Below are 27,103 nucleotides of genomic sequence, written 5' to 3' on the forward strand. Positions count from 1 at the left end.
GGAGTCTGTAATCTGAAGCATATGTAACCCGAGGTACCACTGCATTTGTGTTTGTGAAAGGAATCACAAAATCACAGTGTTGCAAACAGTCGGGTTTCTTGTTTTTGCAGGTCTCCATCTGCAGCGTACCTTCATGTGCCTTTTGGGAAAACTAGTTGCCCCAAGTGAGTTTATGTTATAAACAAGGAAGCATTACACAAACCTTTTGCCACATGCAATTGTGTGGATGTGGGAAATGCCAGAATACTCTGGCATTGGTTCCTCGACTTCAGAGGAATCGCCTCATCAGTGACCTTGGAACTGCTCTCTGGTTGGTTTCATCCTTGGGGAATAACAGAAGGAAACACAACTTGGTGCAGATTGGAAACGTGTGTGTGGAGTTGCATGACTCGTCGGAATCCCTCTGAATCCAACCGAGCTGCTTTTCCGTGACAGCAATTACGCCCTTAACAGGAATCCGAGTGCCCTGAAAGGCACGGCTCTTCTGTGTAACCTTGACTCCGCAAAGGCGACTTTATTTACCTGCTCTCCTCTCCTTGTGGCACCTCCGGGAAATCAGACGAGGAGCCTTCCCTTGAAGTCATGCAACTTGATTCTTCGAAATGTCATTGCCAGGAGTGCTGGCGTGTGGTGGAGGTGTCCCACTGGACCAGAGAAAGCTCCATGATCACCGCAGCGTGGGAGGAAGCATTTTTAGCACCAAGAGGCTCGGGCTGGAAATGGGTCAGATGTGAGAGAATGGCTGTAAACGTGCCCATAGAAAGCTACCTTTTCCTTAATAGTGGGGAGAAATCATTTGAACCTAGAGGGTGCCTGTTCATCAGTGGTGGCATGATTTTTAACACACAAAGTGATTTGCAAACCCTTGCCATAATAATAATAATAATAATAATAATAATAATAATAATAATAATAATTTATTATTTGTACCCCGCCCATCTGGCTGTGTTTCCCCAGCCACTCTGGGCAGCTTGCAACAAAAACCAAAAATACACTAAAATGACACATGTTAAAAACTTCCCTGAAAAGGGCTGCCTTCAGATAACTTCTGAATGTCAGGTAGTTGTTTATCTCTTTGACATCTGATGGGAGGGCGTTCTACAGGGTGGGTGCCACTACCGAGAAGGCCCTCTGCCTGGTTCCCTGTAGCTTTGCTTCTTGCAATGAGGGAGCCACCAGAAGGCCCTCGGCGCTGGACCTCAGTGTCCGGGCAGAACGATGGGGGTGGAGACGCTCCTTCAGGTATACTGGGCCGAGGCCGTTTAGGGCTTTAAAGGTCAGCACCAACACTTTGAATTGTTCTCGGAAATGTACTGGGAGCCAATGTAGGTCTTTCAAGACCAGCGTTATGTGGTCTTGGCCGCTGCCTCTAGTCACCAGTCTAGCTGCCGCATTCTGGATTGGCTGTAGTTTCTGGGTCACCTTCAAAGGTAGCTCCACGAAGAGCGCATTGCAGTAGTCCAAGCGGGAGATAACTAGAGCATACACCACTCTGGTGAGACAGTCTGCGGGCAGGTAGGGTCTCAGCCTGTGTACCAGGTGGAGCTGTTAGACAGCTGCCCTGGACACAGAATTGACCTGCGCCTCCATGGACAGCTGTGAGTCTAAAATGACTTCTAGGCTACACACCTGGTCCTTTAGGGGCACAGTTACCCCATTCAGGATCAGGGATTTCTCCACACAAGCCCACCCCCTGTCCCCCAAGAACAGTATTTCTGTCTTGTCAGGATTCAGCCTCAATCCATTAATCGCCATCCATCCTCCAACTGCCTCCAGGCACTCACACAGGACCTTCACCGCCTTTGCTGGTTCTAATTCGAAAGAGAGGTACCTTGGTACCTTATGCAGTCTTTTGTGTTCCATCTACTGCTTTAGTTTAATTATTGGGGACCACAGTTCTTTAATGATCAGGGACCACAGTTCATTTATCTAGGACCACAGAGAGAGCCTCTTTGGTGGTCGAACTTAGGAATGGCAAGAAAATCGATTCGGTTAACGTATAAAGGCAAACCTAACTAATTCGTCCTTTCCAAAACAATATGAGAACCAAAACATGGCTGTCCTTCAAAATTTTGCAGCGCAGACTGAGAGCCAAGTACTGTGTATGGAAATGCATATATTAGGGTAAAGTGTGCAGGAAAATGCATGTTGTATCAGGGGAAATCGCTTTGCCAAAATGTGCATATAATGCAAAATTGCATACAAATATGTGCATGCTAAGAGATATTTGCTGGTGAGTTTTCATTAGGACTTTAAAAAATAACAACATGTAAATTGATGTGGAGAAGTGAAAGAAGCTGAAATGGGCATAGTCACCCATTACTGGGCTTCTCCCAAGAGAGGCTCATCTTGTCTCATCTTACTGGTTTTCCACCAAATGGTGAAAACTTGCCATAGATATAGATCTACAGAAGCCTTTGATCACCTGTTTCCTTATTCTGTTGCTGACTTTATTGTTCCCAGTTTTAACGAGAGCATTTAATATGCGTTCTATTTCACAATGGCCTTTTTTATAATGTTTCTGAATTTTATGCATGGTGCGCTGTTAATTTTTATTGTTGTTCGTTACCTTGAACTTCCTGAAAAGGCAGGGGATGTGCGTTTGTTAAAGATGAATACAAATGAACAAGCCATTTACTGAACCACACCCTTGGTCGATTTAGCTTAGCGTTGTGTGCTATGAATGGAAGCAGCTCTCCAAAGCCATTTACCACTGCTATTTATTGCATTTTTATCCCAGTTTTCCCACCAAGGAGTTCAAGGTGGTGTGAATTGTTCCCTCGCTTATTTAATCCCCACAACAACCCTGTGAGGTAGGTCAGGCTGAGAAGCAGCGAATGGCCCAAGGTCACCCAGTGAGCTTCGTGGTTGACTGGGGATTCTAACCCAAGTCTCCCAGGTACTTAGTCCAACACTCTAACTACTCTCCCGATATGCCCCATGGAGGACCTTAAGGTCCATAAATAGCAACACCCTTGAGGTCCCGGGCCCTAAGGAAGTCAGATTAGCCTCAACCAGAGCCAGGGCCTTTTCAGCACTGGCTCCAGCCTGGTGGAACGCTCTGTCTCATGAGACCAGGGACCTGCGGGATCTGATTTCTTTCCGCAGGGCCTGTAAGACAGAGTTGTTCCGCCCGGCCTTTGGCTTGGAATCAACTTGGCTGCATTTTAATGTTGTATTTTAATCTTGTTTTTAAGTTGTATTTCAATCAATTGTTTTTATACCTGGTGTTAGCCATCCTGAGCCCGGTCTTGGCTGGGGAGGGCAGGGTATAAATAATTTATTATTATCATTATCATTATCATGCTGGCTTTTCTAGATTGAACCATGAACTCAGTATGTACTCTTGGGCAAGTCACACTCCCTCTTCAATACACACTCACCTGAGTCAACTTGGAATACCTAGACCCACCTTACAGAGTTGTTGGATGCCTCTCCTGGTATGCCCCACAGAGGACTTTAAGGTCCACAAATGACAACATTTTGGAGGTCCCAGTTCGCAAGGTGGTTAAATTGGTCTCAACTAGGGCCAGGGCCTTTTCAGTACTGGCCCTGACTTGGTGGAACGCTCTGTCACAAGAGACTAGGGCCCTGCGGGACTTGACATCTTTCCACAGGGCCTGCAAGACAGAACTGTTCCACCTGGCCTTTGATTTGGACTCAGTCTGACCCTTATGTTTCCCTCCCCTTATGGTCTTGATTTATCGGCTATTTTAAAATGAGGCTGCATTTTAAATTGCATTTTAACTTGTATTTTAAATTGGTTTGTTTTTTCCTTCTTCTTTTCCCCCTATTATGTTTTTACTGTGATTTAATTGGTGTTAGCCACCCTGAGCCCTCCTCTGGCCAGAGAGGGCGGGGTATAAATAATCTTTTATTATTGTTGTTGTTATTATTTAGTCGTTTAGTCATGTCCGACTCTTCGTGACCCCATGAACCAGAGCACGCCAGGCACTCCTGTCTTCCACTGCCTCCTGCAGTTTGGTCAAACTCATGTTTGTAGCTTCGAGAACACTGTCCAACCATCTTGTCCTCTGTCGTCCCCTTCTCCTTGTGCCCTCCATCTTTCCCAACATCAGGGTCTTTTCCAGGGAGTCTTCTCTTCTCATGAGGTGGCCAAAGTATTGGAGCCTCAGCTTCAGGATCTGTCCTTCCAGTGAGCACTCAGGGCTGATTTCCTTCAGAATGGATAGGTTTGATCTTCTTGCAGTCCATGGGACTCTCAAAAGTCTCCTCCAGCACCATAATTCAAAAGCATCCATTCTTCGGCAATCAGCCTTCTTTATGGTCCAGCTCTCACTTCCATACATCACTACTGGGAAAACCATAGCTTTAACTATACGGACCTTTGTTGGCAAGGTGATGTCTCTGCTTTTTAAGATGCTGTCTATGTTTATCATTGCTTTTCTCCCAAGAAGCAGGTGTCTTTATTATTATTATTATTATTATTATTATTATTATTATTATTATTATTACTGGGTGGTATACATGAATAGGTTTGGAGTCTCCAGGGCTTCACGATACTGTCTGGAATTGCAAACCGAACGCAAACTCAGCATGACTCTTCTCCCCTTGTCGTCCACAGCTCACCCGAGTGCCGGTGGAGTCCTGCGGACAGTACAAAAGCTGCAGCGAGTGCCTGGGCTCGGGGGACCCCCACTGCGGATGGTGTGTGCTCCACAACGCGTAAGTGTGTGGGTTGCAGGGTCAAAGGATGGGTGGGGGCGCGGCAGGGGCAGCAGGCCCCAGGGCTTCTGTCCCATTTCCTTCCTCCCCAACCTCACATTTTCTCACTGCCGGCTGTGACACAGAACAAAGCTGCAAATGGACACAGCAGCCGTCCCCGGTGGGACAAAGGCAGTCGTTCGGAAAGGCAGCCTGAGAGTTCCAGCTTCAGAAAGAGAGAGGCAGGGTTGCTTTCTGAAGATGGGGAAATGTGTCCTTTGGTAAAATTTAAAGGACAAAAACAATTGTCACGGCGAAAGTCAGGGAACCTGTCCCCTGCTTCTTCTCACTGACAGAAAAAAGACAGTCAAGGAACTGAGAAATCGCGCAAAACAAATGAAATACCGTGAAAATCCTTGAAATGAGACTAGAAATATGATCTTGTGGGAAAAAACTAAGAAAAATCAACTAAGAAAAATCAAAAAGCTTAAGGGAAAAAGTTAGAACAACCTAAAATTGCACAAGGGACGTGGGTGGTGCTGTGGGTTAAACCATAGAGCCTAGGACTTGCCAATCAAAAGGTCGGCGGTTCGAATCCCTGTGACAGGGTGAGCTCCCATTGCTCAATCCCAGCTCCTGCCAACCTAGCAGTTCAAAAGCACGTCAAAGTGCAAGTAGATAAATAGGTACTGCTCCGGCGGGAAGGTAAACGGCAATTCCGTGTGCTGCTCTGGTTTGCCAGAAGCAGCTTAGTCCTGCTGGCCACATGACCCGGAAGCTGTACGCCGGGTCCCTCGGCCAGTAAAGCGAGATGAGCACTGCAACCCCAGAGTCGGTCATGACTGGACCTAATGGTCAGGGGTCCCTTTACCTTTACCTTTTAAAATTGAACAAAGCCTTGACGGGATGCCGGCTGCAAACCTCGTTTCACTGAACTATTCAGTTTCCTCAGAAGGAAATAGAAAAATAATAAACTTTAAATCCCCAAAATTTCAAAAAAATGGCAAGGTAAAGCTAAAGGTACCCCTGCCCATACGGGCCAGTCGTGTCCGACTCTAGGGTTGTGCGCTCATCTCACTTAAGAGGCCGGGAACCAGCACAGTCTGCAGACACTTCCGGGTCACGTGGCCAGCGTGACAAGCTGCATCTGGCGAGCCAGCGCAGCACATGGAAATGCCGTTTACCTTCCCGCTAGTAAGCGGTCCCTATTTATCTACTTGCACCCGGGGGTGCTTTCAAACTGCTAGGTTGGCAGGCGCTGGGACCGAGCAACGGGAGCGCACCCCGCTGCGGGGATACGAACCGCCAACCTGACGATCGGCAAGTCCTAGGCGCTGAGGTTTTACCCACAGCGCCACCCGCATCCCCTAAAAAAATGGTATAACCCCACAAAATTCTGATGTATTATAATCCTAGCTCGACCTAGATAAAGCAAAGTGCAGTAATAAAGACTAGAAGACTCAAAAGTACAGTTACTAATACTGAATTTACAAGAAAGGTTTGAAAACCTAAATGGCAAGTTTTAAACACAGCGCAACTTGAAGGAAGCAAAGCACAATAATAGAAAGCTGAGGACTCAACTTGTGAAAATTCTAGTGTTGCCTTTACCAAAAGGTTTAAAAACCTAAATGGCACAAATTCAAAGAAAGGAATACAAGATAAGCTGCTTTTAAACAAACTGAAGAACAGGGCTGAAACGCTCTGCTCACTGAGCCCAAACAAAAGGCATTCTGTGTGGTGCCTTTGAGACTAAGGGACCATCTATCCTATAGACTTAAACTGGTCTATTAATTAAAATAATTAATTTCCTTCACGACGGACCCCTTTTCCTGCAGCATAGGCTGCTGTCTGCTTGCAGCTCGCTAAGATCTGTATTGCTTAAGTGGATCTGGGGGGAGCTGGTGGGCAAGGGAGCGGGGAGCTGCCTCGCAGCAGCGGGATCGCATTTGTGGGCTGCCTGAGCCTCTGATGCATCGAGGCAGTTCAGCAAAGGCCCCCTAAGATGCCAAACCAGGCCTGGAGATAGAATTTGCTCTGCACTCGGAGCCTTGATGGAAACATATGCTGCTGCTTTTGCTCTCTCTGCGTGGAGTCTCCGGGACTGATGTCCAGAAGAGCAATTTGCAGCTTACACTGTTTCAAAGGCTACCCCAGGGCGCCAGCAGTCAATGCAAAAGCAGCCGTGAGACGGCGGTAGCTGAACGCTGGAGAGAGCTTTGGCTATTGGGCGCATTGCTTTCCTTTCCTGGCTCCCTCCTCTGCTTGAGAGACTGACTTCTCTTTCCAAGGGGCGGCCTGGCATGGATCAGGGAATTGATTTCTGCGACTCTTCTGTCCTAACCTTACAGGGGGGAATTTGATTCCGTGTGTGCAGGGGGGGGGGGGGGAGAGAGAGAAAGAGAGAGAGAGAGAGAGAGAGAGAGAGAGAGAGGGAGAGAGAGAAGGCAGCTTGGAAAATAAGGGGGCATTGATTGGGTTTTACGTGGCAAAGATGGGGATCTGGGAAAAGCGGGCCATCAAAGCTTCAGACTGCAGTATCTTTTGCCTGCATCTAATTCTCAGGTGCTCTCCTCCATCTCCTCTCACTGCCTCCCACCGCCCAACACACACACACAGAGAAACACACACACACACACACACACACACACACACACACACGCACACTGCATCCAAAGCCTCAGAGGCCACGATACAGGGGGCTCTTTAACCTGCAATGTCTTGCTTGGAGGGTGCAAATCGGAAAGATGTCCAATTAGCTGCCATGGAGGTCTCCGGGGGAGGAGAGGGGAGGCAAGAAAGGAAACCTGACTGAAAAGTTAATAGCTGGCTTAGGAAGGAGAGAGAGAAGGAAGGAACAAGACTCTGCCTAGGCAAACGTGGTGAGCAATGTCTGAACGCATGGTCACAGCAATGCCATGGGACTGGATGGGCATTTTCTTGGCAAGGTCTATGCCTGAATTCAGAATCTGGTCCTCAGCAGGGTACCATTTTGCTGCCTGCCAGCTACACTCCTCTGCTCCCTCTTTTGAAGACCTCTGTGTACAAGGCCCAATTCCTGGAGGGTCTTGTCATACCTGAAAGACTGGGGTTTGCCTTCAAGCTGCGACCATGTTACCATGTTACCCCTTGGCACTTGATAGCTGTGTTTTTAGATTCCTCCTAAGTCTCCTTCTTGACCTCCGCAGTCACTGGTTTGGCCAGACAGAGTATCTTGTCTTCTCTTGCCACTGCTGTTGGCCCAGCGACTGAGGACTGTGATGTCACAATTCTCTGTGACATCACAGCTCGCCAGCCAATGGCATCCACCAATCAGGTGTCCTACATCCTAGAGCATCCTTTGTTAAGCTGAAGGTAAAATGTGCTTCCCTTCAAAGCAAAATCAGTGAGGATGCAGAGCTCAGGTAAGCTGGTAGCCAGGACTCACTCCCTTGAATAAACAGCCTAGGGGAAGACATTATAAGGAAACTCCTCCCACGGGGATTTCAGATCAGGGAATGTGGACACCTGGGGAGGCTGATCACCAACCTGGATGGCTTTAAAAAAGGATTAGATTAATTCATGGAGGATAGGGTGATTGATGGCTGCTAGCCATGATGGAGGATGTGCTGTGCCTCAACCCTGCACCTGTTGTAAGCCAGAAAATAGCTTATCTCCTGAGTTTACACCAATAACACTCAGGAAATTGTAGGGTATTTTTTGGCTCATTGCTACTCCTGGAAGATCTATCCTGATGAAGCCTGTTTGGTTGGAGAGTATGCATTTCACATCTCCTAGCTTTCTAAGAGCTTCTTAGCAAACTTTCCTCAAAGGGGAGGAAAACTCCATTGAAGCCGCTGATCTCCTCAGATTATTTTGTCGGTCTGGGAGGAGGGAAGGTTTTAATTTTACCCTTTCAACTTTTCCCTTCCCTTCTGCTGCCTCGGCCATGGAAATAAATATTGTCTGGTCTCGGCGGGTAACTCAATCCCGCCATTCACAGGCAGGTCCTCATCGATCGACCTCCGCTTTACCTTTCTTGGTGAAAGTCTTGCGAGCCGCTAAGCGGGGCCTCAGGTAATCCAAGCTGCCTTCAGAGGCTGTGATAAAAATCAGGCTCTTTGAAAGCCTTTCTCCCTTGCCTTTCTGAATGCCACTCTGCCTTGGCAACTTACTTTGATGGCTGCTGCAGGAGGATGCAACCCTCCTCTGATCCTGGCAAGCTGAACTTGGGGGAGACTCGTGGCAATTCGTTCATTTTTAATTACCTGATCTCGGTGGCTCTAAAAGAGAATTAGACAACTTCTTGGGGGAGAGGGCTAAAACTGCTTACTTGCCACAGTGGTTATGCTGGAGACAGCAATGATTTTGAATACGATATGACAACGATACGATAATCTTTATTGTCATTGTCCCATACAGAACAACGAAATTGAAAAAGTCTACATCAAACATTCAAAACCCACAAGCCTGCTATCCCAGCTATCCCAGCCTGGTTAGCCCCTAAAAACTCCATAATTGAATACAATATACTCACATAAAGACTACCTTAAAGGTAAAGGGACCCCTGACCATTAGGTCCAGTCGTGACCGACTCTGGGGTTGCAGCGCTCATCTCGCTTTATTGGCCGAGGGAGCCGGCGTACAGCTTCCGGGTCATGTGGCCAGCATGACTAAGCCGCTTCTGGCAAACCAGAGCAGCGGATGGAAACGCCGTTTACCTTCCCGCCGGAGTATTTATCTACTTGCACTTTGAGGTGCTTTCGAACTGCTAGGTTGGCAGGAGCAGGGACTGAGCAACGGGAGCTCACCCCGTTGCAGGGATTTGAACTGCCAACCTTCTGATCGGCAAGGCCTAGGCTCTGTGGTTTAACCCACAGCGCCACCCACCTCCCAAAGACTATCTTACACTGCATTTAAAACCAAAATTGCATTTGGATAGAAACTGTTTCTCAGGCGGCTAGTCCTAATGTTTATAACCCTGTACCTTCTTCCAGAAGGCAGAAGCTGAAAGAGATCATTTCCGGGGTGCGTACTATCCTGCGCTATCTCTGCAGCTTTCTTATGGCACCTGGAAGCATAGATTTGATCCAAGGTGGGAAGAGTGCACCCAATTATACAGGTTGCTAGAAACCACAGGAAAGGGGTGAGATCTCGTGCTCAGATCCTGCATGCGGTTTTCTGAGAGGCATATGGCTGGCCATTGTGAGAACACGATGCTGGACTCTATGGGCCCCCTCTTTGGCCTGATCCAGCAGCCTCTTCTTATGTTCTTAATTCTTTATGTTAGGGGCTTTTGCATTGAATTTGGGCATGGAAATCCACCAGTTAATTCCGCTTTACTTTTCATTTGTCAGAAACCTACTTGCATGGCAAGGTCCCGATCCTCCCCCCCCCCCCGGTAGTTGAAATAATAATAGTAATAGTAATAATAATAATAATAATAATTTATTTATACCCTGCCCTCCCCAGCCAGAGCCAGGCTCAGGGCGGCTAACACCAGTAAAATTACAGTAAAAACATAATAGGGGATTTAAAATACAGGTTAAAATGCAATTTAAAATGCAGCCTCATTTTAAAAGTAGCCCGTATATCAAAACCATAAGGGGAGGGAAACATAAGAGTCAGACTGAGTCCAAATCAAAGGCCAGGCGGAACAGCTCTGTCCTGCAGGCCCTGCGGAAAGATGTCAAGTCCCGCAGGAGATCCTGCAACCCCACCTCCTCCTTAAGGCAGAAGTGGCTTTCCCAAAAATTGCAGTGGATGAACTTGAGATGAAGATGTTGTGGAGAACTGAATAAATTTCCTTATTCAGGCTCTCTGTAACATGATTTGTAAGTCAAAAGCCTGAGCCGTTTTAGGCATATCTCCTCCAGGCAAACGATCTGTTTGCTTTCTGCTTGCCTGACTATTTGAGTTGCTTCCCTTTCTCTCCCCCTCCTTCTCCTTTCTCGTATTCCTTTTTGGATGTGCCAAATTCAACACCGTTTTCTTAAGAGGCCCACATTGCAGCATAAAATTTGATTTCATGCGATTCATTATTTGCACCTCCAGACAACCAAAGACGAGCTCAAGGCCACTTGCAACAAGAAGAATGCATCGACCAATAAAAGCACCTTCCGAAACAAAATAAATATGCAATAACAGTATAGCTGGCAATGAAACACTTTGGGCTGGCCCTGTCTTTCTGCAGCCCCAGAAATGGGAGACCTGGATGTGAGACAGTGTCTCTGCTGGCGATCCCATATAATTCTTGCCAGTCAGATGTAGACAGTGCAGAACTAATCAGACCAATGGCTTGGCAACAGATAACACACCCTCCAACATTTTTCAAATAAAATAAGAACAGCGTATTCCATAATATTAATAATTTTATTATTTATACCCCACCCATCCGACTGGTTTGCCCCAGCCACTCTGGGCAGCTTCCAACATATATAAAAACAGAATAAAACATTAAACATTAAAAAAAAACCTTCCCTATACAGTGGTACCTCAGGTTAAGTGTTTAATTTGTTACGGAGGTCCGTACTTAACTTGAAACTGTTCTTAACCTGAAGCACCACTTTAGCTAATGGGGCCTCCTGCTGCTGCCATGCCACCGGAGCACAATTTCTGTTCTCATCCTGAAGCAAAGTTCTTAACCTGAAGCACTATTTCTGGGTTAGCGGAGTTTGTAACCTGAAACGTATGTAACCCAAGGTACCACTGTACAGGGCTACCTTCAGATGTCTTCTAAAGGTTGCAGAGTTTCTTATCTCCTTGGCTCGGGAGTTGCATAGCTCCATACCTTCCAACATTTCTCTAATGAGAATAGGGACATCATAAGGACATTCTGGGATCAAATCAGAAACTAGGATGGCTTCTGTAAATCTGGGTCTATCCCTGGGAAATAGGGATACTCGGTCTGAGATAAGACTCTAGGACCAGCCCGGGAGGTGTGATAATATTAGCATGGAGACTTAGGGGCCAAGGAAGGTTGGAAGATTCAGGACAAAGAAAGCACCGTATTTTTCGCCCCATAAGACGCACCTGCCCATAAGATGCACCAAGTTTTTAGAGGAGGAAAACAAGGGAAAAAAATATTCTGAATGAAACAGTGGATGTATGGTTTTTGTGGTTCATGCTGTGGCCACAGACATGATATGTGATTTGACGTGAGTTTGGGGTAGCCCAATGCAAAAATCCTGAGAATCCATGTGGATCCGTGCTTTGTAACCATGTTTTTGCGCCATTGCAGCCCCACGAAACAGTGGGTGCGTGTTTTTTTGGTGCAAGCTATAGCCATGGACATGCTATATGATCTGATGGTGAATTTGGGGTGACCCAATGTAGAAATCCTGAGGATCCATGGGCTTTTACCTCCCCCCTCCCAGGCAGCCTCCTTTATCTCTAGAGTCCCTTATCTCCCTCCCGATCACTTTGTTTTAACACCCCCTTCCCTCTTTCTAAAAATAAAAGCACAATCTGCTTTTTGTCCCCGGGGCAATTCGACTCCAGGGACCATGCATTCGCTCCATAAGACGCACAGACATTTCCCCTTACTTTTTAAGAGGAAAAAAGTGTGTCTTATGGAGCGAAAAATACGGTACTTCTTCATGCAGTGCATAGTTAAAATGTGGAACTCCCTTCTACAGCAAGCACTGGTGGCCACCAACCTAGATGGCTTTACAAGATTATTAGACAAATTCACGGAGGAGAGGGCTATCTATGCTGGTCCAGGGGAAAGGTTACCGTGGGGCGAGGTCCAGGACCTGAGTTGAGGGTCGGCAGACAGTCCTCCACGGGCGAAGCGGGGTCCACAGTGAGAAGCCAGGCAAGGACAGGAACTCTGGGGGAACAGGACTGGATGCTGGCCAAAACAGCTCTTCAACGACGTTGCTCCCGCAACCTGGGACCGGGCTGACTGGCCTTTATCTTCTCTGAGGCCAGGGGCGGTCCTGGCCTCCAGGAGACCCACCTCTCCTGGCCTTAAGGCGAGCACTCCTCCTGGGAGAAACCAGTTCCCTTCGCCTCTCTGCCCTGAGCCTCTGCAGTTCAGGAGAGGCTGAAGGGTTACTGGGCCCAGGGGGAGACTCACCTGCAGGCACTGAGTCCTCAACCACCTCTGGAGCCAGAGTGGATTCACCTGGTGCCTGCTCCTGAGGATCCGGCACAGGTGCAGGCGCTTCAGAATCAAGGCCCTGCCCCAGTTCAGCTGGCCCTGGAGGCGGGGACTCCTGTGCAGACTGGGATTCCTCCGGTTCAGCCTCTGAATCAGATTCCCAGGCCATCACACTATCGATGGCTATGCTCTGCCTCCACTGCTTCTGAGTACCAGTTGCTGAAGACCATATGAATATGTATCCAAACAAACCCCTGTGTTGCAAAGAGAAAATCAACAATGTTTAGGCAACACAATGACCATATATTTACATAATAGACAATCTTTATAGAATTCCTTCAAATCAGAAAAAGTTCAAAATGAAATCTTTAGTCTCAGAGTCTCTGAAAATCTTTAAATGAAGCGAGGTACCAAACTTTGTACGGTGGAAGACAAGCTGTGAAGCTTTGTGTATTCAACAATGATGTCCAACACTGAACAGTAATTCCGGATATTGACTACGGTTTCATAGAATTCTTCATCAGCGCGGTGGGTGGATATAGAATGCTTCATAAACTGAAAATAAAATAAATTTTACAGACGATAACCTGCATGCCATATCACTTCACCAAAATTATAAACTACAATACAAACAGTAATGAAAAAGAGTACATGCCCCATCTTATTTCGAATGAATGTATATAAATGAAAATATCAAATGCTCATGTAATAATGTAGTCACTGCTACTAACAATATTTTTTGAGAACATATAAAGCCAACTCCAGGTGATGCTGATAAAAAGAGACTTTGAGACTAAATATTTTGAACCTTTTAATGATTTGAAGGAATTCTATAAAGATTGTCTATTACGTATATATATGGCCATCGTGTTGCCTAGACATTGTTGGAGACCATATGAAAGCAGAGCACTCCTGTTTTCAAATCCTGATTGCTGGTTTCCCAGTGGGGCATATCTGGTTGGCTCACTGCAAGAAGAGGATGCTGGACTAGATAGGCCAATGGTCTGATCCAGTAGGCTCCTCCTATGTTCTTTTATATGAGTGTGATCAGAGGCTTAGCGCACTGCCAAACCCAGGAGACTTCTAAGCAGACCTGGCACAGACCACTCCTCTCTCCAGACACTAATAGGTCAGGGTTAGGCCAAGGGGGGCAGCGGTGGGGCATAGCTCAGGCAGTTCCTTTTTGTTGCGCCCAGGGTGCCCTTCTGAGGTCGGGGGAATCTGTGGCTGCTGTTATTTCCCATTTTTATGGATGACCAAGATATTAACGCATCGGCTGTCAGGCTCTTTCTGCTGACATATCAGTCTCTGGAGCAAAATCAGTAGCGTTATGATGGATGGATGAATTGGGGGGAGAGAAGCCATCTGTGTGGCAGGGCTGTTCCCAGGGAGTTGTTTTATGTGTCATTCTCGGGCATTATCCAGCATCTCTGCATCCGCCAGTGATTTGCCAATGAGAGGAAATGGCACGCCGCAGACGGACTTTTCCCCAGGGTAGGGTCATGTCTGCCTCCTTTTGTATTTTCTCTCCGAATTTTCATCACTCTCAAGAGCGTCAGACTTCTGACAGGTTTGCAACAGAGGATAAACCAGTCCACCAGAAATAATCTCTCTGCACCTTTATGGACGCTCGTCTGTCTCCTTGAGTATTTTGGCCGTGAAGTCTGGCACGGACCGCACTACAATCCCCTGCTTGCCTTTGTTCACAAAAATGCCCCACCCATAATAATAATAATAATAATAATAATAATAATAATGATAATAATAAATTTTATTTATACCCCGCCCTCCGCAGCAGAGACTGGGCTCAGGGCAGCTAATACCAAGTATAAGAACAATTGATTAAAATACAATTTAAAAAACAAAATTAAAATACAACATTAAAATGTAGCCTCATTTCAGTAGAAACTCAAATCAAAAAACTTTTTGGGGATGAAAACATCAATTCTAGTGATTCCCTCAGGTGTGGAAGAGCATTTAAGTGGAGACAGTGAACCCCAGTCTGAAAGGGGTCCTTCGTTCGTTCAGTCCAATGGAAAGGTTTGCTCCATGTGTGTAAAGGAGACTTTGGCAGGAATGCCAACTTGAATAAAATATTGGAGGGACCCAAGTAAGGCCCGCCTTGCATAATCAATCACATGATGTGACACAAGCACACCTTTTGAATGGCAGTGCCCAACAACTCTTGGGGAGGCAGCCCCCTCAAAAGAATTATTGGGGAGGTGAAGGGACCTTAGCCCCTCGGAGTTGGCTCTTATGGACTCTGGTATTCTCTCACCTTTGATGAGAGCGAGCAAATGCCAGGTGAAGCTTCCCTTGTGTACTGCACTCCCTACATTGTACAGTGGTACCTCGGGTTACAGATGCTTCAGGTTACAGACGCTTCAGGTTACAGACTCCGCTGACCCAGAAATAGTACCTCGGGTTAAGAACTTTACCTCAGGATAAGAACAGAAATTGTGTGGCGGTGGCACAGCGGCAGTGGGAGGCCCCATTAGCTAAAGTGGTACCTCAGGTTAATAACAGTTTCAGCTTAAGAATGGACCTCCAGAACGAATTAAGTTCTTAACCCAAGGTACCACTTTATGGGGATTTAGGTTACCGCTGTCATGACAAAGCCTTCCAGGGTTGCATGGCCTGGGGACAAAGCCCAGACTGCTAGGCTTACCTCTCTCGGTGCAGTCAAAGCAATTGAGGCACTGCCCCACCAACCTCACTCTGTCCTCAGCCAGCCCCTCACCTGCCTGTTCAGAGGGTGACTTTGGCTGTCATTGGCTCTGGCGCCCCCTGCTGTTGGTCTCCCTGCCTTCTCCCCTACCAGTCTCAATGGGCACCGGCCAGTGCTGTTTCTCCAGCCATTTCCAGAAGAATTTTGGAATGTGCTGGATTGCATCAGTTCCTGGGCCAGCGCCACAAACCCTTCCACTTCGGATTCTGAAGCAGAATCTCACCTCGTCTCTTGTTCCTGTAGCTTCCGTGTTGCCACCTGATAATAGCACCCAACACTCCGCACCTCAACAAGACGTCCCTGTATCTGTCCCACAGCGATGTCCCTGGCAAAATTATGGCCATGTCCGTGGATTCTAATCCATTTTCCCCGATGGTCTGCAAAATGGCTCTGACCCCCCCAAAGAGACATTGCTATTTCTAATCTTTAAAGATCTTTAACGCAACACCTCCGCCTTCATTTTGGGCTTGAGTGGGCTATTGATCTCTGAGCAGCTTAAATCATGTTAATGCTGTCATAACTATCTCAAGGCCAAAGTCTTGTCCCATAAAGCTTAATCACACAATGTGTTAAACGGCGCTGGTGTTAATCATTGGTCCCACCCTACTTTGCTATATACGTTGCCCTTTCGATGCCTTAAAAAAAAACTCGCACCCCCTCCCACCATGGGAGCAATATGGGGAAAATGAAGTAGGGGGCAAGAGAAGAAGGGACAGTAACCATCTCTAAATGCAATGTGGATCAATATAATATTAAGTGCGGGACTACATAAATAAAGCGAATGGTTCCCAAGAGTGTTGCTAAGCCTTGTTCCAGGAGAGTGATAAAGGAACAAAAGGGGTCTGGAGCCCCCACACCAATCCATTAGATGGTGGGGGGTTTTTTCCCCAACAGGAATTGCTCAAAATAGGGCTGGCTTCTGTTGGGTCAATAGGTTGCGCTGCATGGTACACGGCAGAAATGTATGAAATCACACCAAGTTTTGAGAAAATAAATAACACCAGAATACATGAAGCTGAATGTTGGAAGGTTCAGGATGGGCAAAGTACTTCTTCACCCCTAGCTGTATAGTTAAAGCTCTGGTTTTCCCAGTAGTGATGTATAGAAGTGAGAGCTGGACCATAAAGAAGGCTGATTGCCAAAGAATGGATGCTTTTGAATTCTGGTGCTGGAGGAGACTCTTGAGAGTCCCATGGACTGCAAGAAGATCAAACCTCTCCATTCTGAAGGAAATCAGCCCTGAGTGCTCACTGGAAGGACAGATCCTGAAGCTGAGGCTCCAAGACTTTGGCCACCTCATGAGAAGAGAAGACTCCCTGGAAAAGACCCTGATGTTGGGAAAGATGGCGGGCACAAGGAGAAGGGGACGGCAGAGGACAAGATGGTGGGACAGTGTTCTCGAAGCTACCAGCATGAGTTTGACCAAACTGCGGGAGGCAGTGGAAGACAGGAGTGCCTGGAGTGCTCTGGTCCACGAGGTCACGAAGAGTTGGACACGACTAAATGACTAAACAACAACAAAGTGCTGAAAATAAACTTCTAGGATGAGGAGAAGCCTGACTGGTCCCCATCCTCCATCCTTGCACTTCCTGGTTCTTACCCAATTCCTCCAAGGCTCTGAATCTGGCCTTCTGCTTGACTGCTCTAATTCCTGCCAAGAGGCCCACCCAGGAAATGGCAGTGCCTTTCCTTGCCCAGGGAGTTCCTTTCCTGCTCTTTGCAGTTCAGTGGTCTCCAGAAGCAACTGCGAGGCTGGCAGGGGGAAACAAACAGCATTATGGGATGGAATAAGTTCCACAAACTCTAAAAGACTTGTAGAGATCATTTAGAGACCTCCTCCCAGTGTTTCCTCTGGGAATTCAAGCAAAGCTCACATCAAACACCAGTTAAGCACACATACATATGGGAGTTTGAAATCTCAGCTAATCTGTTTGCAGGAGCTGGGATAGCTCAGTCGGTATAGCGTGAGACTCTTAATCTCAGGTTCGTGGGTTTGAGTCCCATGTTGGGCAAAAGATTTCTGTGTTGCAGGAAATTCAGGAATTCCCTATACTTCAATTCCCCCTCTGAAGAAGCTTCTCTTCCAGAGACCTTAGTCACATAGAGGCCTTATACCAGCCATCTTCCATCCCATTCACAGCCCTATACAGTCAAACCTCAGTTGTTGAGCGTAATCCATTCCGGAAGACCATTCGACTTCCGAAACGTCCAACAACCGTAAACTGAAAGCAGAACCTTCAATACACTATGGGAACTGATGTTCGGCTTCCAAAAATCGTTCAGTAACTGGAGCAGTGACTTCTGGGTTTTTGGCATTCGGGAGCCGAAACATACGATAACGCAGGCGTTCAGGAACCGAGGTTTGACTGTATTTCATCCAGAAAAAACAACAACAACAGAATGCATTTCCTGCCTTGCTCTTGGGAATGGTGAGGTCCCTGCTCATTACATGCGGAAGGCCTCAGGCTTACTGTATTTTTCGCCCTATAGGACGCACTTTTTCCCCTCAAAAAATGAAGGGGAAATGTGTGTGCGTCCTATGGGGCGAATGCAGGCTTTCGCTGAAGCCTGGAGAGCGAGAGGGGTCGGTGCACACTGACCCCTCTCGCTCTCCAGGCTTCGCGGACCTCTCCGCAAGCAGCGGAGCGCTCCCGCTGCTTGCGGAGAGTTGCTTGCATGCCGAAGCCTGCGCGCGCTGAGCTCAGCGCGTCCAGGCTTCGCGGACCTCTCCGCAAGCGGCGGGAGCCAGCCCTGGGCTCCCACGGCTTGCAGAGAGCTGCCTGTTTGGGGACTGGGGTCGGGGGAAGCTCGGGCCTCCCCCGCCCCAGCCCCGCGCCTGGGGGAAAATAATTTTTCCCCCTTTATTTCCCCCCAAAAAACTAGGTGCGCCTTATGGGATGGTGCGTCCTATAGGGCGAAAAATACGGTAGTTTCATTATATTTTTATCTCCCCAAGGTGCTGAGGAAAATCTATAGCTCTCTCGCTGACTCTCATGAGTGAGTTAGGCTAAGGGTAATTGGCCTAAGGTTTACCAGTTTGCCTACAAGATCACCTCACCCCATATATGCCCCCTCGACCACTTTTCTCAATGGAACTGGCCTTGTAACAGGTCTGCATACCTGTTCCGTGTTTGAAAGAATTCAATCTTTAATTGTGGGAGCATCTACACTTTGGAACTCCCTGCCTTTTGATACCAGGCAGGCAAGCCTTCCCCGTCCTCTAAAAAAATGCTAAAAGCATTTTTGTTTAGGCAAGCCTGCCCAGATGTTTAGAAATTTGATGTGAGTTTTAATCTGTTGTTATTTCAACTTTCCGAAAGTCTTCAATTATTGTTGCTAATAATAATCCTTATTGTTTTATTTTATTTTATTTTTTTGTAAACGGCTTTGTGGTTTGCAAGAACTTCTGATCTCCTGGCTGAGGTTGGTGAGGCAGCACTCCATTTTCAGCCTCCCCTGGTGCTAACTGGCAAAAGTAGATGGCACTGGGTGAAATGGACCAATGGTATGGCTCAATATAAGGCAGGTCCATAGGTCCACAGTGGTGGCCAAAATTCAGCAGGTTGCCATCATTGTGTCTCTCCGTGTTGGGGAGAACTTCACCTCTTGAATTTCTGACTCTCCGTTGCAAAGTACTCATCATCCTAAAAGATATAATGAGAACAGCGAAAGTGAGGAAAGGCGGGGGGCAGCAACTGAAGAAGAGTTTGTTGTGTTAGCTTCGGACTGATGGGTTTTTGTTGTTGTTTAGTTGTGTCTGACTCTTCGTGACCCCATGGATCAGAGCACACCAGGCACTCCTGTCTTCCACTGCCTCCCGCAGTTTGGTCAAACTCATGTTGGTAGCTTCGAGAACACTGTCCAACCATCTCGTCCTCTGTCGTCCCCTTCTCCTTGCACCCTCCATCTTTCCCAACATCAGGGTCTTTTCCAGGGAGTCTTCTCTTCTCATGAAATGGCCAAAATCTTGGAGCCTCAGCTTCAGGATCTGTCCTTCCAGTGAGCACTCAGGGCTGATTTCCTTCAGAATGGATCAGTTTGATCTTCTTGCAGTCCATGGGACTCTCAAGAGTCTCCTCCAGACTCCTCCAAGAGTCTCCATAATTCAAAAGCATCCATTCTTCGGTGATCAGCCTTCTTTATGGTCTAGCTTTCACTTCCATACATCCCTACTGGGACTGAAGGGTACTGCGTTCAAATCCCCACACCAGGATGAACTTCTCTGGGTGACCTTGCCCTTTCTCAGCCTGACCTACCTCACAGGGTTGCTGTGGGAATCAAAGAGGAGGGAGGAGAGGAATCATTTACACTGCTCTGAGTTCCTTGGAGGAAGAATGGGATAAAAATGTAATTAGATCAGGACTCAGAATGGTCAAGCATGTCACTCATCTGCCTCAAGGGGGAAAGTGCTTAAAACTGCTTTGTCTTGCAAAACCATGAGGGCCATGCAGAGACTGACAACAGAAAATTATTTCTCCATACCTTTTGCTTAAAGAAAGACTCAGTCCTGCAATTCCCTGTACATATAGTTGTTTGGGACACAGGTGGAGCTGTGGGTGAAACCACAGAGCCTAGGACTTGCTGATAAGAAGGTCGGCGGTTTGAATCCCCGCAATGGGGTGAGCTCCTGTTGCTCAGTCTCTGCTCCTGCCAACCTAGCAGTTCGAAAGCACGTCAAAGTGCAAGTAGATAAATAGGTACTGCACCAGGGGGCAGGTAAACGGCACTTCAGTGTGCTGCTCTTCTTTGCCAGAAGTGGCTTTGTCATGCTAGCCAAATGACCCGGAAGCTGTACGCCGGCTCCCTTGGCCAGTGAAGCGAGATGAGCACCGCAACCCCAGAGTCGGCCATGACTGAATCTAATGGTCAGGGGTCCCTTTACCTTTACCTATAGCTGCTTGGCCGGTGATGCTGCATAGGTGGGGAGACGAAACTATCTCGATTTATATTTCCGTGAGCAATTCCTGTCTGCCAGCCCCTTCCTTCTCTCCTTCCCTTCCCTTCCTTTCGCTAAGGTATCTGCTGTTTGGGCTGCATGGAGCTTTGGGCCACACCAAATTCTCCTAAAGACTCTTCAAGAGGAGTGAGATAGGGAGGGCATTCAGGGAAGAAAGTCTCCACGTCGCTTGTGCAAATTAAATCAATGGAAGCCAGGCACCTCTGCAACCGGGGGGCAAGGGGGGTGAAAGCTGGCTTCTAAATTGAAACGTGCTTGCCCTGGATTGCCCGCTGGCGTGGGGAGTTATTATTTCCATTGCTGAAGTTGTGAATTAATTTCTGGAGAACTTAATCATCCTCATGCCCCCATCCCAATGCTCCCCTTCCTCCCCTCCCCTTCTAATTTTCCACTTGGCTGGGAATTCTCCGGCACTGAAAGTTCGGGCCTAGGGGAGGTCCGTGGAAGGCTGCTCCAGTAGAGTGGATAATCTCATTGGAACCAGTGAGTTGAATAATAACACCTTTACCTCGCATGCCGCACCGTATTCAAATGATTCTCTTAACACCTTGCATGGGGGTGTTTGGGGGGGGGGGACAGACACACAATGGGTGGTGGTGGGGAGATGACCCTGCAAAAGAGAAGCATGACAAGCTTTCCGATTCTGGAGGGCCTTTTTAATCCGTGACTCAGTGGCAGAGCTCAGGGCTTGCATATGTTGAAGCACAGAGGCCTGATCCTCAGCAGATCCAGGTACAAGGCTTGTTATACTCAAGAAGCACAGGAAATTGCTTTTACTACACCATGTCAAACTGTTCACCAAACTAGCCTAGGTTCATCTGCTCCATGGCTCAGCAGGGCCTTGGGCAAAGGAACATAGCTGTCAACGTTTTCCTTTTCTTGCAAGGAATCCTATTCGGAATAAGGGTAAGGTAAAGGGACCCCTGACCATTAGGTCCAGTCTGGGGTTGCGGCGCTCATCTGGCTTTACTGGCTGAGGGAGCTTCTGGGTCATGTGGCCAGCATGACTAAGCCTCTTCTGGCAAACCAGAGCAGCGCACGGAAATGCCGTTTACCTTCCCACCTGAGCGGTACCTATTTATCTACTTGCACTTTGACGTGCTTTCGAACTGCTAGGTTGGCAGGAGCTGGGATCGAGCGACGGGAGCTCACCCCATCATGGGGATTCAAACCGCCGACCTTCTGATCGGCAAGTCCTAGGCTCTGTGGTTTAACCTACAGTGCCACCCGCATCCCAATTTCCCTTTAAAAAAGGGAAACGTTGACAGCTGTGCAAAGGATACCAACATCACCCAGTCTTTTATACTACAGCGGACGCTCAGGTTGCAAACATGATCAGTACAGGATGCACGTTCTTCAACCCGCAGCATTCGCAACCTGCAGTGGCACATCTGCACATGTGCGGGTTGCGATTCGGCACTTCCGTGCATGCAGAAATCACGATTTAGTGCTTCTGCACATGCGCGACTCCCGAAACCTGGAAGTAACCCGTTCCGGTACTTCTGGGTTTCATCAGGTCCATAACCTGAAACAACGCAACCTGACCTGAAGTGTCTGTAACCTGAGGTATGACTGTATAGGTGCTTTTTTGAGGGGGGAGTGTTAACAGCTTTTTTTTTTTTTGGGTTGGAGAACTGCATTGCAATTTTTCAAAAGGTAGCTGCATTTCCATCCAGGAATTGAAAATGAGGTAGGTTTGCATTCAGTCCCAAAGTGAGCCAGATTTCTCCTCCCACGTGTCCTACGGATCAGGCTCAGTGTGTTTCTACTTCTTGGCTTCTCCATGGGGAAGAAGATTCTACACTGTCTGATTACACTGTTTTGTTTTGTTTCCTTTTGTGGGGTTGAACAAGGGATCAGAGTTTCCACATCTAAAATTTCCTCTCCAGTTTCAAAAGGTCAAGCAGGAACTGAGGAGAAAGTTCTTTAGATTTTGGAGAGAGCTGTTGCTGGTCCATGTGGAAAATAGTTGTCCGGATAGATCAATCATGTGATAGAAGGCCTCTTTCCATGTGTATCATCGTTTCCACATTTGCGGCTTTTCCTGAGCATAGCTCAGTTGGTAGACAATGAGGCTCTTAGCCTCAGGGTTGTGGGTTCAAACCCCACATTGGATGAAATATTCCTGCTTTGCGGGTGGTTAGATTGGATGAACCTTGGAATACCTCCCAGTTCTGCAGTTCAATGAATCTGAGTCCCACTAAACAGGCCAAATGCGTATAATATCGCAGGCTTACTTGTTCTCAAAAAGAAAGAAAAAAACTTGAAATGTCTTTATGTGTGCATGTGTTGAAGATAATTCGCCTTAACTATTGTTGTTGTCGTTATAACTTTTCTTCTTCTTCTTTGGCAATCACTTGTAGCCAACTAAGATTGTCTTCCATAAACACAGTTTTAGCAAAATAAAATTTCCTTCCAGTAGCACCTTAGAGACCAACTAAGTTTGTTACTAGTATGAGCTTTCATGTGCATGCAAGGTTTTAACAATGAGTCCGTAAGTGACTGTGGAAGCCAATTCTGGATCCACACATCCTTCCACAGTGGGGACATTGGTTTCTGGGCGGGAGTTGATCACGGTGTGGATTTGCCAAGCGTGACTTCCTCTTAGCATGTTTCCCCCTTGCGTCCTGAGTTCGAGTGTCTTCAAAGCCCATGACACCTTTGTTAAAGGCTGTTCTCCAGTTGGAGCGCTCGCAGGCAAGTGTTTCCCAACTGCTGGTGTTTATACTACATTTTTAAAAATTTGCCTTGAGACAGTCTTTAAACCTCTTTTGTTTACCACCAGCATTGCACTTTCCATTTTTAAGTTCGGAATAGAGTCATAGGAACGTGTAAGCCCACTCACTACGACAACTTATATAATATCCTTCCCCCCAAAATGAACCCAGGGTAACAAAGACATCAATACTGAATTTTTTCCCAAAAAGCATTCTTTCAATAACCAAAAAACAAAAACAAAACACAGTTAAACATATTATAAAAGATTAAAAGCATCCCCTCTGCCAGAAACAGTATCTTTCAGCCACCAAATGCCTGGCTAAACAAGGATGTTTTTAGATCTCTCCTGAATGTCAGTCATGAGGGAGAGAGGGAGGGAGGCATACCTCCCCAGGGAGGGCATTCCACAAATGAGGAACCACCACCAAAAAGGTCCTGTCACTGGTCAGCACCAACCAGGCAGCCCCCAACAAGGCCTCGCCTGCTGCCCGCTTGGTCTGAGATGGTTGCTACTGGGAAAGCTGATTTTTTAGGTACTTGGGTCCCAGGCTGTTTAAGGTGTTTTAGACAAGTACCAACATCTTGAGTTGGGCCTGGTAGCTCACTGGCCAGGAAAGATGGTTTGCAAACCTCTACCTCTCTCTGCAAAGGCTAACCTAGAAACGGAAAGCAACGGGGCAAAATTTAGTTCGCCTCTCTTCTTCCTTGCCACGATTAGCAGGGTCACCTCTAAAGTATGATTCATGGCACTGCTATCTCCTCAGTTCAGAGGAAAACATTCACAAACACTATTAGCGTTAATAAGAAAAAAACTATGATAGGACTGTATGCACAAGGAGGGAGTAATTTTGCTTATTAATTACTTGCCTTATCGCTGCAGACTAATTTCCTATTATTATTATTTTTCCTCCTCTTTCTTTAAAATAACTGCCGGCGAATTTAGGAGGGGGAGGGGGGAGAGAGTTGCTTTTAGAAGCTCAGAATCCATGAAAAGGGATGTTTCTTCATTTCTGAAGCCTGGGGGCTCCAGGGACCAGAGTGTTAGCTTGCACCCCTTGGGGAACAACCGGTGCCTGTGGAACGGGACTCCACAGAAACAGCATACACTGAGAGAGGGCTTGTGGGGGAACTGACTTCCCCTCGTCCCATGCGCTTAAATTGTTCCAGCTGCATTGGTGCAAATAGCAGCTTGGGGTGTGGTTTTCGCCAAGGAAACAGGGCAAGGAAACAGTCATAATTCCCCGCTTCCTGACCCCGGAGTCCTATTCTGGATCTCATCACTACTGCACCTGCTATTTGAATGAAATGTGCAGATATGGAATGAGCTCCCACATCCAAGATAGGAACATAGGAAGTTCTGTCTTAGAGAATCCAGGCGTTGGTCTGTCTAGCTTGGTATCGTCTTCGCTTAGAGATGGTGCGGGGTGGGTGTGTGAATTAAATGTAAATTAAATTCACATTGAAAGAGGAACCCTAACTACTTTGCACTTACAAAAACAATATGTGATGCAGCAGCAAAAAAGGCTAATGCTGTTCTAGGCTGCATCAACAGAAGTGCACTGTCCGGATCAAGGGAAGTGATGGTACCACACTATTCTGCCTTGGTCAGACCATACCGGGAATACTGGGTCCAATTCTGGGCACTGCAATTTAAAAAGGATGTTGACCAGCTGGAATGTGTGCAGAGGAAGGTGACCAAGATGATCAAGGGCCTGGAAACTAAGTCTGATGAGGAATGGTTGAAGCAGCTGGGGTATGTTTAGCCTGGAAAAGAGGAGACTGAGAGGAGACATGAGAGCTATCTTCAAATATCTAAAGGGCTGGACTAGATTACCATTGGGGTCCCTTGCAGTTCTGTAATTCTATGATATGAACCAAAATAAAGCAATCCTTTGGTTACCTAGACCTTAAAAAACACCCCATTTCGGAAGACTCCATAAAGCTTCTTACATCTCATAATATGAAATGTCAGCCAGCTAATTTAGTCCTCCTTCTCCTCCTTTATGAAACACATTGTGCTAGGTGCTATGCAGTTAAAACAACGAGAAGCAGGCAAATTAAAACAAGGCCCTGCCCCCAGCTTGCAGTTTTACAGCCAACGACTGGGAGAGAACAGATGCAAAAGGAAAAGTAGCACAACTGCATTGTTTGGTAGGGGTGAGCTGAGCCGCTCATCCTGTCCCGTTTCTGTTTTGCTGGCAATCATCAATCCATCCTGTTTCCAACGCACTCACCAGTAAATCACTCGTTTTGTTTACATCTTTGTGGGTGGACCTTGGTAATGTGGCACTCTGTTTGAGGCCAAAATTTGACACACCCACACCCCAGCCCAAAGCCACCTTCCCAAAGCTGGGTAAGGGAGGTGCTGGGCTGTGGGAAGGAGGCAGAAGGCTCTGGCAGAGTCCTAGAGCCCATCTTCCTCCTTCCCAAAGCTGGGCAAGCACTAGCTAGGCTTTGCTAAGGACGACGAAGGACTCTAGGACCTTGCCAGATCCCTCATGCCTCCTTCCTAAAGCCCATCACTTACTAGACTTTTGGAAGATGGTGAGAAGGTATGTCCAGGGTGCAGGGGAACCTGCCATGCTGCTTTAAATCTGCCGTGTGCGTGTGTGTGTGTGTGTGTGTGAGAGAGAGAGAGAGAGAGAGAGAGAGAGAGAGAACCCTCTGAAAAATCCAGATGGGTGTCCAATCTGGCCAGGAACTGCACTCTAATCAACAAGCCAACCCGGAAGCATCCTATGGAAATATATTGAACATATGATGCTGAATCAGACCCTTCAGCCATCTACCTCCATATTGTCTGCATTTACTGGCAGGAGGAAGTTATCCAGGGTTGTATCCAGGTGTCTCCCCCTGCCTGGAGATGCCGGGAATCATGTGGGAATGTTCAGGGATGCAAGAGAGGATATATTGTTTGGTTATAGCCTTTCCAACTTGTGTTAGCAAGTTCACAATCTAGCAGAGTAACATTCCCCTTTTTAAACTCGCAGCGGATGCACTTGCTCAGGCTCTATATAGAGTCTATATAGAGTCTATATAGAGTCTCTATATAGACTAAAGCCTCTATAATAACTGTTCTGGTATTTCCCCCCTTTTCCCTCATAAAAGATAAGGCACGACACAGTCTTCTATAAAAGTATAAAAAGAGTTTACTCACTCACATTCTGTTCACAATCGGATCCCAGAAGGCAGACTTAGCTTAGAAAAGTAACATACACCTGGAAACTATCTCATAAGGAGACAGTCCTTTGTCCTCTCTTGACTGGAGCCAAGAGAGCATCTTTGGCTAAGCAGATGTTGCTTCTTCGATGCATGTAGTCAAAAAGAGAGAGATGGCTGCCCTGCCCTGTGTTTTTGTCGTTACCTGCACAGGTGAGGCCACACCCACCTCTAGTCACATACAGAGGACGTCTATCCCAGCCCAGAAGGAAACTGGAAGTTTACCTACTGGCTGGACAAACATTCCTCCCCATGTGTAAACATGTTCACTCTAGGAATGTTATACTTGACTGCTCTTGTGTTTCACATCCCACAAATCGAACATGAGACCTTTTGCATGCGAGGCAGGTGCTCTAACCACTGAGCAAGGAGCCTTCCCCCCATGAGATTGGCTCTGTCCTCTACAAAAAAAATGAACCAAATGAATTCCAACCTCTAGCCCCTGCCCAGTGGGGTGGCTGCCTTGGCTCTGCCTAGGCCCCATAAACCGCAATGTCAGAGTTGCAGTGCTTTTTACTTTTTTTTTTTTTTAGCATAACTTGCTTAAAGGTTAAAGAACTTGAACTTATGCTGATTGAGACGTGACGCTTAGCCTGACCGCTGACACAAACCCTCGACAGCCGTCTGTGTTCGGGGTCTCGCCTTCCGAGGACGCCTTTGCATGCGACTTCTCGGAGATGGAAGCAGAGGGATGCTCCTGCAGTGCCACGGAATAGCGTGAAGCCCCCAGCCCCGA

General features: G+C 47.2%; 1 protein-coding gene across 4 annotated transcripts in view; it reads left to right on the forward strand.

The window, feature by feature from the left end:
- PLXNA4 (plexin A4) overlaps nt 1-27,103 on the forward strand; it is a 621,967-nt gene that overhangs the window by 422,483 nt on the left and 172,381 nt on the right. For all 4 annotated transcript variants that reach the window (XM_081879604.1, XM_081879605.1, XM_081879606.1 and 1 more), the window contains one exon: nt 4,586-4,686. In XM_081879604.1, the coding sequence (XP_081735730.1) occupies nt 4,586-4,686 (101 nt within the window). The remainder of the gene's footprint in view (nt 1-4,585; nt 4,687-27,103) is intronic.

Source organism: Podarcis erhardii, assembly GCF_964252035.2.
Source record: "Podarcis erhardii genome assembly, chromosome: 10".
Classification (NCBI taxonomy): domain Eukaryota; kingdom Metazoa; phylum Chordata; class Lepidosauria; order Squamata; family Lacertidae; genus Podarcis; species Podarcis erhardii.